Source organism: Mytilus galloprovincialis, chromosome 6, assembly GCF_965363235.1.
Source record: "Mytilus galloprovincialis chromosome 6, xbMytGall1.hap1.1, whole genome shotgun sequence".
In the NCBI taxonomy this organism is placed as follows: Eukaryota; Metazoa; Mollusca; class Bivalvia; order Mytilida; family Mytilidae; genus Mytilus; species Mytilus galloprovincialis.
Genome location: NC_134843.1, coordinates 27,152,450 through 27,166,338, shown reverse-complemented (window position 1 = coordinate 27,166,338; position 13,889 = coordinate 27,152,450). Strand labels below are relative to the sequence as shown.

The window sequence follows — 13,889 nt, the reverse complement described above, 5'->3', positions numbered from 1 at the left end:
TCAAGGACAAATAATAAACCTATATATTACAGAAGAGAAGGAAATAATAACGAGACAAAGCGAAATATTATCCAATTAATGCACATCAGTCTCCATGAGCTAGTTTAGTGACTTTGTCTACCGTACCCATCTTGTTTTATATCATACGCAGGGTTGCATGACTGTGTCTATGGGTAATATTTTACTGGAGGCAATGGCAGTGCGTGTAAACATATAAATACGTCTAAAATTCACCCAAACTTGATAAAACTTCATTTTTTAACTAACTTATTTTGATTTAAAAAAATGATCAAGCGGGATTCGCATTCGGGCATTAGCAAAGTAATTGACAACACAGCATGCAGTGAGCCCGTCGATTAGTCCTTTAAAATAACAACACAAACACTTTAACGAATGAAAACAACACGTTATAAATGTGGTGCGTCTGAAATGCTTTTGTGGTTACGTGCATACGAAGCGCTTTTCTAATATACCTTCATGAGAACGCTCAAACCCTAAATTTGAAAGAGATGCGTAAAGACGTTGGGAAGTTACGCGCCATATGACCAAAGCTATCTTATGTCATTTTTACCTGGGTATAACAAAAGTATCTAGCTCCAAAGTAAAAGTAAAAGGGGAGAACATCAAAACTGACACAATCAAACGTTATCAGTCAACGGGACGAGTGCGCATCAGCTGTCATGGCACCCAAGTTAAGCTATGCTATATAAAATACAGCTTTCATTCATAGATTGATGCCGGTGAAAATATGCAATTCTGAACATGCAATTCTGACTTATTATTTAGAATGTATTCTAAGAAAAGAGTATACACATATAAATAATGAAAAGCTCTTTATATACGTAGCTGTTACCTCAGCTGTTCAATGGAAAAACATACTTTAGAGTAATCAATAATGAAGAAGTATGTAAATTATAAAACATATGAATGACTTCCTAATAAGTAACATAATCATCCTTAGCATCATTGATCTAACCATATTTATAAATAAACTGCGTGCAAAACTTTGGAATTTTTCGAAATTTCAATCCCGGGACCTATGATGAGTTTATTTTAGACGAAACACGCGTCTGGCGTCTGGCTTGAGTTTATTTACGATGTGTTGGTACAATTAAAAGGCGAACTGAACATACAGACTATCTCCCAACCACTTTAAATCATTTATTATATTGCAATCCTAGATCAAACAAACGAGGAGAGACAACACCCGAAAGTTTATGATATAACCTAGTGGGCAGATGGGTCTTGGGTTCTGGACAGAGTGAAGGAAGTAATTTTGTTCATGTATCAGCAGGTACTACGGCATGATGTAGAATTGCAACGTTGTTTACATGTAACTGTAATAATACTCATATACTATGAAGAAATTAAGAATTTTACCGTTGAACGTTTTACAACAAACAAAATGCATCAATTAAATTCATTTAGTATAGCTAGATTACTTCTTTTAACTTGGATTTTATGTTTGTACAAGGCTAACGCAATATGAAATGTTATATAAAAGAGGGACGAACGATACCAGAGGGACAGTCAAAGTAATAGATTGAAAATAAACTGACAACACCATGGCTAAAAATAAAAAGACAAACAGACAAATAATAGTACAGAAGACACAACATAGAAAACCAAAGAGTAAGCAACACGTATCCCACCAAAATCTGGGGGTTATATCAGGTGCTTCGGAAGGGTAAGACAAGAATTTAAAAGGAAGAATCAAACTACTTTGCCGGTCAATATTTTCTGTTGCTGATGTATTGAGTATTGTCTTTGGGTCTGGTATTCTGAAGGGATGAACAACGATACCCTTACTTGCGGTTTGGAACAAGACTAACGGTTGCTTCTCCGTTTATGCTATAAAACTCTAGAAGATTCATTATGGGACACTACTATTTCGCGTCTTCCTGTTTGAAAAATTGCTCTATTAAATATACTCTAAAGCTCAAATTGATGTTCTCACCAAACGGCTGTGTCGATTTATTATAACATTGTCTTAGACCGCATGGGGACACCGAATGAGATATAAACTTTTATTTGATTAATACCAACCTTATATGGTCCGGGAACACAGTTATCGTCCTTTGATTTTCGTTATCCAAATATAGTCCCTAGTGTGAACAGTGTGTTACTTGCCAATTTTTTTCATACCCCTTCCAAATTTATTTCTTTTGGTTTTATGCCTCAAATAGCAAGTAGTGGGTTGTAAATCCACTTTAAAAAAAAATGGGTCATGAATCTGAAAGTAAAGTAGGGATTTGATCTAGCTGAAATTTTGGAAGCTGACAACAGATTTCAAGACTCCCTTAATATAAAATATAAAATTGTCCATATTTTGAGTTAGTGCTTATGAATTTTTCTATAATGTTGATATCATTTGTCCCAAAAATACAATTTAAAAATATTATTGAGAAAGCGCGGGTGGGATTTTTGTCTAAAATAAATGCACTACGAAATAACTGTGGTCTCGGACCTTATTATAGAAGCAGGATACAGCCACAACATTAAAATTTTGTATACTATAGGAATATCTTTAAAATTGACTGATACTCTTATTTGTATATAATAAGAAGATGGCTGGTTGCAGGTTAAAGGGTGGAATACCGATGATTGTATTATAAATGCACATGTAAAGCTTTTTGTTGTACGATGTTCATCAGTCACTCTCCAACTGTTTGTGTCAACTCATTGACAAAATAGGAATCAGGAAAGTGAATTTCCTATAGAATAGAAAAGGGAAATCTGGAATATGTCGAAGAGACAACAAACCGACAAAAAATCAAAAAACAGCTTAATAAGAATACTTGAATTTTTAAGATATAGTTTAACAATACCAACACTTTACTAAGTTAAGTAAAGAAAACAAGCTTGCACATGTCAGAAAATTGGTTTAGTTATAAAAAATAAGGGAATGCCCTGCATATAAATAATTCAAAACAAAGCTTTACAAGTGTGTCGTAAGGGTCATAACGTTGGTGACAAGCGTCTGTTATGCATGCCTCATTCCCCTTGTAAATCCAGACGACAGTCAAACATTTAATCATGCATTTTCACAATAACAGGTGCATTTTTCAATAGATGTACACTCAGTCTATGAAGTGTCAAAGATCTGGATTGAAAAGTGTAGGCAGATTTGATTGCACATGATTGGTATCCATGTTTTACCGCCCGCCCGCCAAAATCCACCAACATTACAAATCTGTTATGCTGGTTTTTTTTACTTATCTAGCCCTAAAAATATGTATAGTGACTCTCTTTATTTTTTTGGTGAAAATATATGCTCTTTGGTCGGGTGGTTGTCTCTTTGGCGCATTACCTATTTCCATTCTCAATTTTTTTATAAACTTATGTCGTCGAATGGCAATTTTTGACCAACTATATTAATTGTCATAAATCATCGATGTTGCTTGTAATATTTGCATTTTTGCGCCAAATTTTCTTTTTGGAAAATGTATACCAGAATCTGCCAGCTATAAACATTTTGCAAGTAAAAACAAATAAATACAAACAATAAGAAATCGAAATCTTAATGAATTTTGGTCTTTAACATTGGTTTCAAAATTTGATTTCAGTTATTTTACTATACAATAAATGTAATTGTAATTACTCCGGAAGTGGAAGTCTTTAAAAAGCAAATTCGCTAGTTGTGCAATACAGATATCATTGTTTTATACATTCGAATAACCTGTATAGTGTTCTCTTTATACAGGAAAACCTTTGAATTTTTAATAATTTGTTTTGTATTCGTCTGAAAAACACCAATCAAAGACGATTCTCACTTCATTTTATTTCAGATTATGCAAACATCGGTTTTGTTCTAATTATGAGCAAATATGAAACGTGGTATCCTTCTGTAGTGTATTATGATATAGCACTATCCTTGCTTAAGTTTTATTGTTGTTTTCAGATAGATTTCTTAATACTTCTTCTTCTGATTGGTGTTGAAGGTCGATATATCTTCTTTCTAATAATCGAAGTAAGCGTTTTTTCAAGCTTTGATTGTGTCTTTGTCTCTTGGCTAAGTCATTATCAACGACTGTTGGGGCTTCTGTCGAAGATGATTTTATTAGAGATGCAGTTGACATTAGCGGCATCGCTTTCGTGGTGGATTCGGATTTAGCTGGTAAAGAGATTTTTGTTGTTGGTTTAATTGAAATATTTGTTTTCGAATGCTTCATTGGTGGCCTGTCTGTTGGTTTTGGTGTTTGAGAAGACTTTGTCGCCGACTCAGTTGACAAAGGCATCATCGCTTTCGTGGCAGATTCCGATTTATTTGATAAAGACAATTTTGTTGTTTGAGTATTTGTTTTCGAAAGCTTCATTGGTGGCATGTCTGTAGGTTTTGGTGTTTTAGAAGACTTCTTCGCCGACTCAGTTGACAAAAGCGTCATCGCTTTCGTAGCAGATTCAGATTGAGTTGGTAAGGACATTTTTTCTGTTGGTTTTATTGGATTATTTGATGACGATGACTTCACTATAGGGATGTTTGTTGAAGCTATTTTTATTGTATCGACAAGAGAATCGAAATCTTGGTTAGAGGCAATTGGATTGTTTAATTCATCGATGGGTTTTTCTGTTGATTTTGTCCCTTCATCTTTTGCCTCAGAAGGTACTTTTATGTTTGTGGAAAATTTTGTAGGTACATTTGTTGTTTTTTGGGTTGGTATAGTTGTAAAAGACAATTTTGTTGTTGGTTTAATCGATATATTTGTTTTTGAAGGCTTCATTGGAGGCTTCTCTGATGTTTTCGACGGCTTCATTTGTGGCATATCTGATGTTTTCGAAGGCACCATTGGTGGCATGTCTGATGTTTTTGAAGGCTTAACTGGTGGCTTCTCTGATGTTTTCGAAGGCTTCGCTGGCGGCTTCTCTGATGTTTTCGAAGGCTTCATTGGTGGCATGTCTGATGGTTTAAAGGGCTTAACAGGTGGCATTTCTGATGTTTTCGAAGGCTTCATTGGTGGCATGTCTGATGTTTTTGAAGGCTTAACTGGTGGCTTCTCTGATGTTTTCGAAGGCTTCGCTGGCGGCTTCTCTGATGTTTTCGAAGGCTTCATTGGTGGCATGTCTGATGGTTTAAAGGGCTTAACAGGTGGCATTTCTGATGTTTTCGAAGGCTTCATTGGTGGCATGTCTGATGTTTTTGAAGGCTTAACTGGTGGCTTCTCTGATGTTTTCGAAGGCTTCGCTGGCGGCTTCTCTGATGTTTTCGAAGGCTTCATTGGTGGCATGTCTGATGGTTTAAAGGGCTTAACAGGTGGCATTTCTGATGTTTTCGAAGGCTTCATTGGTGGCATGTCTGATGTTTTTGAAGGCTTAACTGGTGGCTTCTCTGATGTTTTCGAAGGCTTCGCTGGCGGCTTCTCTGATGTTTTCGAAGGCTTCATTGGTTGCATGTCTAATGGTTTAAAGGGCTTAACAGGTGGCATTTCTGATGTTTTCGAAGGCTTCATTGGTGGCATGTCTGATGTTTTTGAAGGCTTAACTGGTGGCTTCTCTGATGTTTTCGAAGGCTTCGCTGGCGGCTTCTCTGATGTTTTCGAAGGCTTCATTGGTGGCATGTCTGATGGTTTAAAGGGCTTAACAGGTGGAATTTCTGATGTTTTCGAAGGCTTAACTTGTGGCTTCTCTGATGTTTTCAAAGGCTTCATTGGTGGCTTTTCTGATGTTTTCGTAGGCTTCATTGGTGGCATGTCTGATATTTTCAATGGCTTAACTGGTGGCATGTTGAATGTTTTTGAAGGCTTCATTGGTGGGATGTCTGATGGTTTAAAAGGCTTAACAGGTGGCATGTCTGATGTTTTCAAAGGCTTAACTTGTGGCTTCTCTGATGTTTTCGAAGACTTCATTAGTGGCTTATCTGATGTTTTCGTAGGCTTCATTGGTGGCATGTCTGATGTTTCTAAAGGCTTAACTGGTGGCATGTTGGATGTTTTCGAATGCCTCATTGGTGGCATGTCTGTTGGTTTTGGTGCTGGAGAAGACTTTGTCGCCGTCTCAGTTGACAAAGGCGGTATCGCTTTCGTGACAGATTCAGATTTATTTGGTAAAGAATTTTTTGTTGTTGGTTTAATAGGATTATTTGATGACGATGACGTCATTGTAGCGATGTTTGTTGAAGCTAATTTGAGTGTATCTACAAGAGAATCGAAATCTTTATCATTTTGATTGTCCAATTCTTCGATGGGTTCTTTCGTTGATTTTATCTTTTCATTTTTACCTTCGGAAGGTACTTTTATATTTGTGGAAGATCCTGTAGGTAATCTAGTTGATTTTGATGTTGGCTTAGGTGGTATTTTATTATTCGAAGAAATAATACGGCTTGAGGTGTCTATTGGCTTTGAGGTTCCATATAGTTTCTGACTAGATTTATCTAGTGCAGGAGGCATTGTCAAAGGTGCATTTGATGATCCTGATGGAACCTTAACTGGCAAAGCAATATCAGCTGCTACAACGTTTTGTACATGTTTTTCAGACTCATCTGGAGAAACAATAGTAGTAGAGCGCATACTATCATCATCGGTCTGTGTTGTAGGCATTATAGAATCATCACAATCGTAATAAATTATATCACAATCATAATTAATTGAACCTCTGTGTGTAGCAGTGAATGGAATATCTACATTTCCCTCCGAAATTTTGTCGTTGTTCTTAAACATATACATTCTACTGTCAAGCTCCTTCTTGACAATCCCGAAAGGTTGATCCATCTGTAAGAAATAATGAATGTGGTACATGTGAACCGTAGATTTTCTGAATTGATTAAATCATAAAACAAGAATAATAAATTAAGCCGAAGTGAGATATACCGAACGTTGATTTGTGCTAGACGACTCTGTTTTTGTATCGGGTACTGTTATGTGTTGAATGTTGCGTTACAATTTATAAATCCTTTAGTCTTGTTTGAAAGTCTGGTAGAGCTATCAAGTTTAAATGATGCATCTAAAAATTTGCCCAAATTTCAGTATAATACATGCTGCTGTAACCTTTACCGGTGTCAAAGGGACCTACAAATCTATAGTGATCTATTTAACTTCAAAAAGAACCACTAGACATATACTGACAAAGATCTTAATTGTGGGTAAAAAAGATAGTGCCTGGAAATAAAATTCTCTTAGAACACCATGACCAGCCTATTTATTATTTATAACTATTACCTCGATCGTTGATTTGATGACCCACTAATCAATTTGGGGTGTTGTTAATTAGTTATACTATATCATCATACTTATTTATTAACATTCGAGAGGAGTAAAAAAAATCGTGGTAAATGTGACTGTGCTGCTCCAAAGAAAACAGTTCCTGTTACGACATAACGCAACCAACACTTGAGTGTCAGATAATCGTATTTATATATATAATTATAGTTCAAAAAGCCAAAAAAATCAAACATAACCTTAACCTTTGACCTTGGCCTCGGTTTTTTTTTGGTGGACCGTGGACCTAAAATCAAACGACAGGTCTCTCTATCACTGATGGTTTATGGGATACATATACATTTTATTTATGTCGTTTCCACAAAGGGAAGACCCTTAAGCTTATATATGGAATATCTTGATCTCTTCGGTCAAAATTATTTATCTGATCCCGAGGATATAATGAGCAGATTGATTTTAAAAATAATTTTGTCGTATCTTTGTACTGCTACGAAGGAGTAGAAAATTCAAGAAACACTGTAATCGGGGAGATAACTCTTAAACATAAAAGTGTTAGATACATTGTAAAGGTTTTATATCGTACAAACTGTTCGATATCATAAATCAAATATTGAAGCGATATCTTACAATTCAAACAAAACAAGAAAATATTTGGCGGAGAAAAGATTAATAAAAAAAAATTCAAAAGGTCTTTCCACAGAAGTCTTTCCACGGAAAAACATCTTCGCTAGCCAAGGGTTACGTTCCAGTTCTTGGCTAGCGAAGATGACTGAAAAGTTGAAAGACCATATTAGGTTACCCATGTAAAATATCAAACCTGTGACACACACATACGAGTAAAACGTCAAGCAAGCAGGGCCGTAACTAGCATCTTATAATAGTGATGCAAAATAAATTCGCCGAGCATTGCGAGGCCCCCAGGAGCTTTGAGAAAAATAACGCAAAATCGTTCATTCTGAGCGTTTCCCGGACTCTTTCTTACATTGAAACGCAATTAATTTTGAGCTATTCTGGTCTCAGAGCAAAAACATAGATTCATTATGATTTAAGACTTTTAGGTTTTATGGGGACAACATTAAAAGTAGACCGATATGTAGGATAAAGCAAAAATCGTAATTCTCATAATCATTAAAACCGGATCTGTCTGTCTGTCTGTTCTTGTCTAGTATTAGACTAGTGCTTAGACTTTGGTGATTTTTTATGACTAGATTTAAATAAAGTGACAGTGCAGTATTATACTTTAAGTACTATTACTGCTTTAGTCGACACTGAGGACCATCTTGACCTTGTTTTACGGTATTAATGATTATTTTATTGTTGAAGACCCTCCAGCAACTATCAAGATGAAAAATAGGAATAAATCTCTTGTGGACAGTTGTCTCATTGGAAATCATACCACATCTTCTTTTTTATATAAAAACTTTGACCATTGATCATTTGTATTTTTTCTATGCATTGACTTTGTGTTAGATTAGGTCCCGTGCACGTTTAATCCATATTCCTTTATTTCCTGTTAAAGGATCTGAACACGACTTAATGCAAGTTTAATCCGTGAATGCAAAATGTCATATGGCAATACATTGATGTTTTTTTTATAGATGATTTGATACCGGGAAATATGTGGTCTTACTTTAATTGAAACCATGTCAGCTATCTAGTTTTATCTACTAAAAATGAGAGCCAGTTTTGTATTCTTCGATATCAAGTTCAATTCTCCATGCAGAAACGACCGTTTTTTCTGTGTCTTGTAGCATCGTCTATTCTTAAAATATTTTTCTCGCACAATGTCTGGACATCGGTGGACAGGTAAAATTGCATAACTAGTAAGTCTTGTGTGGACAAAATGCACTTCTGGCGTATTAAAATTTTAAACTTCTTGCCTTTTGTTAGCTTATTATTCGTGTGTTTCTTTGTCTATTATGTTCTCCTATTTATTTATATTGTAGTCCTGTAATGTTGTGTTGTCATTTTAATGTTATATTTCACATGGCCATAAAAGAGGGAGGTTTGGCATGCCACAAGACCAGGTTCAACCCACCATTTTTTCCTTTAAAAATGTCCTGAACAAAGTCAGGAATATTGCCATTGTTATATTATAGTTCGTTTCTGTGTGTGTTACATTTTAACATATTTAATGCGTTTCCCTCAGTTTTAGTTTGTTACCCCAATTTTGTTTTTTGTCCATGGATTTATGAGTTTTGAACAGCGGTATATACTACTGTTGCCTTTATTTTGTTTCAGTTTTTTTTAAATTTCCAACATGAGGCATTTGCCTCATTTGCCTCAATGTAGTTACGGCCCTGGCAAGCGTAATTTTCTAACAACAAAAATTATACATGACTTGTTTAGAAACTGATTATTCTAGCGTTGACTCTTTATATACTCACTTGTACGAAAGCTGGACGTTTGAAAACAACAGATGCATAAAGTGAGTTGTCTTTAACGTCACATGGTAGATTGAAGCTACATGATCCTGTGAATTTATGACTTCCTCTTTTACTAAAACCTGCGCGTCGTCCTTCACAAACAGAGGCAATCAATAGCAACACTATCAATTTCATCTGTAAGTAAATAATTGGTATAATAAGGAGCTGAACATTTGTATTTCATAATTAAAATTAAGCACTCATACCAGTGCCGTTTTATACAAAAAGCATTCTTATAAAACTACGAAAAAAACATAACATTTGTACACCTAAATTATTTCAACCTTAGCTTGTAAACCAAATTGCGAGGAAAAATATATAAAAATTGTGAAGTATATTTCTTTATTCTTGTTAGCAAAGAATGACTTCTGCAAAGCCAAATATCAGAGATCGTACAGTAACAACAATTTGCGTTTGAACCTTTACACATGTATAACATATGTTGATTTCGTAAACAAAACTTAAGGGGAACGACCATTAAACTTTAAGGGGGTATGTTTTTTTCTTAAAAATTTTTTTCAAGCAGAGGACCAAATAAATTTATTAATATTCTGAACAATACCTTGCAGTGTTCAATTTGAACAAAATAATTTTCTGAATATGGTTGGAAAACAAGATTTAATTATTTAAACAAAAAACATACCCTCCTCCCTCTTGAAAATAAATAGTTGATCCTAACTCGATTAAGCTTTTAAAAAACACACAGCTGCGCCGAAAGAGAGGGATTCAATTAGAAAATTACAAGGCAAATCCATATCAACCAAAGAGAAATACGAAGACAGAAAAAGCACTGAAACCTTGAAACAAACTGATGCGTTATGGGCTTTGCTCATTGTTGAAAGACGTACGATGACCTATAGTTGTTAATTTCTGTGTCATTTTGGTCTCTTGTAGAGAGTTGTCTCATAGGCCATTATACCACATCTTCTTTTTTATAAGTTGTCTAAATGAGCAAAAGTCGTTATAAGACTAAATATAAAAGGTCAAACTAAACATGTTAGATAAACATGTGAGTGCGATAGGTTTAAAGTATCAAATAGAATGTAATTCGGGATTAAATGTGAGAAAAAAAATGTTTTAATAGAATCCTCTGGATAATTTTATTGTGTGCTTAGGTCTAGTGTATTACATGAAGATGTCGTGAATTCTTTCAATATATTACATGTATTAGTATAATACTGTGTAATTGAGAGAAGTAATTGACTGTTTTCATTGTACTATTGACAAAGATGTTGATCCCTTATTCAACAAGTATTATACATGCACAAAGGATACTTTCACATACATTAAATTGCTATATACATGTAGGTCTTTTGGTGATAACATAAACGGTATATCAAATTTTCTGCACGTCTTTTGACATAAGTGATGATGAGAAGAGTAAATAAAATACAAATAATCAGAATAAACTAGGGGGAAAACAGTAGAATTCAGTAATTTTAACCACCCGACCAAATGGCAGAAAACAGACTAATAGATATAAGAAGATGTGGTATGAGTGCCAATGAGACAACACTCCATTCACGGCTCAATACCCTTTAGTATACATATGACGGTTGTTATTATATCTTCTGCTCAATTAAGATTTTGTATTATTATTTTAATGTTAGTTCATTTGCATAGACATTTCTCAATAATTTTTTTTTTGTATAAATAAGGTTTTAATATCTAGTGTTATTTGAGATTTTAATTAAAAGGTGGTAGGGAAACATACAAATAATCAAAATATTAATATTAATAAGTGAAAAGGTATTTTTCAATATTCGTTTCGCTTTAAGTAAATGTTTTACATTTTTCTGAATTTCAAAAATTAATTATAGAAAAAAAAACTAATAAATTAACTCTACTGAAGTATTTCTTTTTATAAAACAGAATAACATATTTTTGTGTAACTCATACATTAGCACTTGTGTACATTGTTACTATTTATTGCAGTTGTATTTTTTGTTCTTCCAAATTTAGAGAGCAACAATTTTATCTCAAGGAGGTATGTTTTTTGTTGTCTTAGTCAGCTAATTTTATTTGTATTTTTCCAATACTGTCAATCAAATTTTATTCTTCAATACTCAACACTATAAGGAATAGGGAAAATCTGGACTTAGAATATTTCTTTTTGTTATTTGCTTGACCAGAACAAATTGGGATCAGAATATTTCTTTGCATTTTTTTTTACCCCCCTTTTTATAAGTTAAATTGCCGTTCCTTTAGTATTTTACTACATCGACAAATAAATTTTAATAAAAATATCATTAATAATTTATTTAAGACAATACAAATGAGAAAAAAACAAATCTTACCTTAATAAGTCTTGTTAGGTAACATAAAAACGCACCTTCTGAATTAACCCTCTTTCGATTTACTTATAAGTAAGATGCGAGAGTGCGATACGTTTAAAGTATCATATAAAATTTAATTCAGGATTAAATGTGAGGAAAACTATTTAGACCCCTCTGGATATTTTTATTGAGTGTTTAGATCTAGTGTATTACATGAAGATGTCTTTAATCCTATTGCTGTTATATAGGTATCATTTATACTGTTTAATTTAAAGAAATAATGGACTATTGTCATTGTATCCTTGACAAGGATGGTAATCCCTTTAATCAACAAGTATTATAAGGGTTAGAAATAAGTACATAAAGGGTACTTTCACAGACACATTAAATTGCTAAATAGTACAAGTAAAATAAACAATTGGAAGATGAACCGTTGAAAATGTATCGTAAATAAGATATAAAAAAAAAACTAATACGGGAGGAGGTATTACTATCACTGAGACTACGGGGCGCCGAATGGGACTCTTGTGGTTTTGTACTCGAAATTCAATTTTGTACGGACAAAAGTGAGTTTTGTTCAACAAAAATGAGTTCAGATTAACAAAATTTGTAGCATACTACAAGTTTAAATTTTGTCATACAAAATTATCTTTCAGTGGACAAAAGTTAGTTTTGTCATGACAAAATTCATTTTTGTAACACAGACTTTACTTTTGTTACCTGCATGTAATTTGAAAATTGGGCGACAAAAGTCAATTTTGTATGCAAATTAGTTTAGTTCGGATTCTGTGAACTAATTTGCATACAAAACTGAGATTTTGTCACAAAATTCAATTTTGTGTTTATTTTTGTGTAGACAACAATGAGCCAAATACCGAAGGATAAAGATGCAAAAACTTAAAATTTGTAAAGCTAATTTTCTTATTCTTTTTTACTTACTCATTTGTATCTTCACATGCTAATATTATTTTATTAATAAGGACAAAACCATTTAACTTCTGGAAAGATTGTAATATAAAACAAATCTAATGGTTTGCTCTTTTGACATCAACATATTTCTTTCTTCTATTGCAAATGAGTATGAAATGGATTAAGTCTATCGCTTAAAAGGCATTTTATCATTTAAATCTTTGCTATAATGTAAAAACATATAGACATACATGTAAGTGTTATACTTTGTCGATAAAACGTTCGATTTTTTCATAAAATTTCTTATCAATTCGTTTAATTGTGTGAAGGGTATAGTGCTTGAAAGGATCACATGCAATTCTTTATTTGGCTTGACTGGATCGGGAATCCTCCAGTTAGTAATAGTTGATGTAGATAACACAGTCATTCCCAAAAAATGGGTACAATTCGAATGTAGACACTGTTAAAAAATAAATTTCAACTGAGCAGAGAGAGAGTGTTGTTTTCTTCTGTGTCTATATCTAGTCTGTCATTTTTTTAATTTTTACTTACACCATTTTAGTTGTTTTCTAGTTTTAGCATTTTTTGTAAGACAAGGTAAGTATGAACGTATCGGAGGTTAGTGTTGTATAAAGTCATCTTAAAAATTGCATTAGAGAAAAACACAAGATTTAAATCCGGGCTCATGTGAAATGGGTTACATTTACCACCATAGCAAACTGATTTATACGTATTATTTTGTATATATTGAAAGCAAATACCAATTTTAAGGTCTGAATTAATATAGTGTTTAAAAAATAATTCAAATAAGCAGTTTTCACAACATATTTAGTAATAAATTTAAACTAATGAAATGTTATGCTGTATAATATTTTAGTTTCATAATACAGCTTCCCAGGAAAAACCCTATTATTTATGTTTTGAATCACTTGTATGTATTTTTTATGCTTGTATTAATCCACACCCCCATCTTTGTTACGGAGGTTGATATCAAACCAGTATCTGAATGCTGATACATAGTAACACTTAACTCTTTAATGCTGGCTTTTCTAAACAATTTATTGACAATACAAACTAAAAAAATGTTTTCTATCAAGTTATATGTTTCTTTTAGTCAAATGGACTTG

At 33.4% G+C, this 13,889-nt stretch overlaps 1 protein-coding gene across 1 annotated transcript; it reads right to left on the bottom strand.

Moving 5' to 3' along the window:
• Positions 1-3,761: 3,761 nt before the first annotated feature.
• Positions 3,762-11,973, bottom strand: LOC143079292 (uncharacterized). Its single transcript, XM_076254539.1, has 3 exons — positions 11,875-11,973; positions 9,539-9,712; positions 3,762-6,704 (listed from the first exon to the last, which is right to left on the bottom strand). The coding sequence occupies exons 2-3, from the start codon at positions 9,710-9,712 to the stop codon at positions 3,879-3,881; spliced, it is 3,000 nt and encodes a 999-aa protein (XP_076110654.1). The 5' UTR covers positions 11,875-11,973; the 3' UTR covers positions 3,762-3,878.
• Positions 11,974-13,889: the final 1,916 nt, after the last annotated feature.

What these genes read in the sequence shown, in the direction of transcription:
- LOC143079292 (XM_076254539.1), bottom strand. Translation starts at nt 9,712, where the DNA reads ATGAAATTGATAGTGTTGCTATTGATTGCCTCTGTTTGTGAAGGACGA. An exon ending in AACGTCCAGCTTTCGTACAA is followed by an intron (nt 6,705 to 9,538) that starts GTGAGTATATAA and finishes TATTTCTTACAG; the next exon opens with ATGGATCAACCTTTCGGGAT.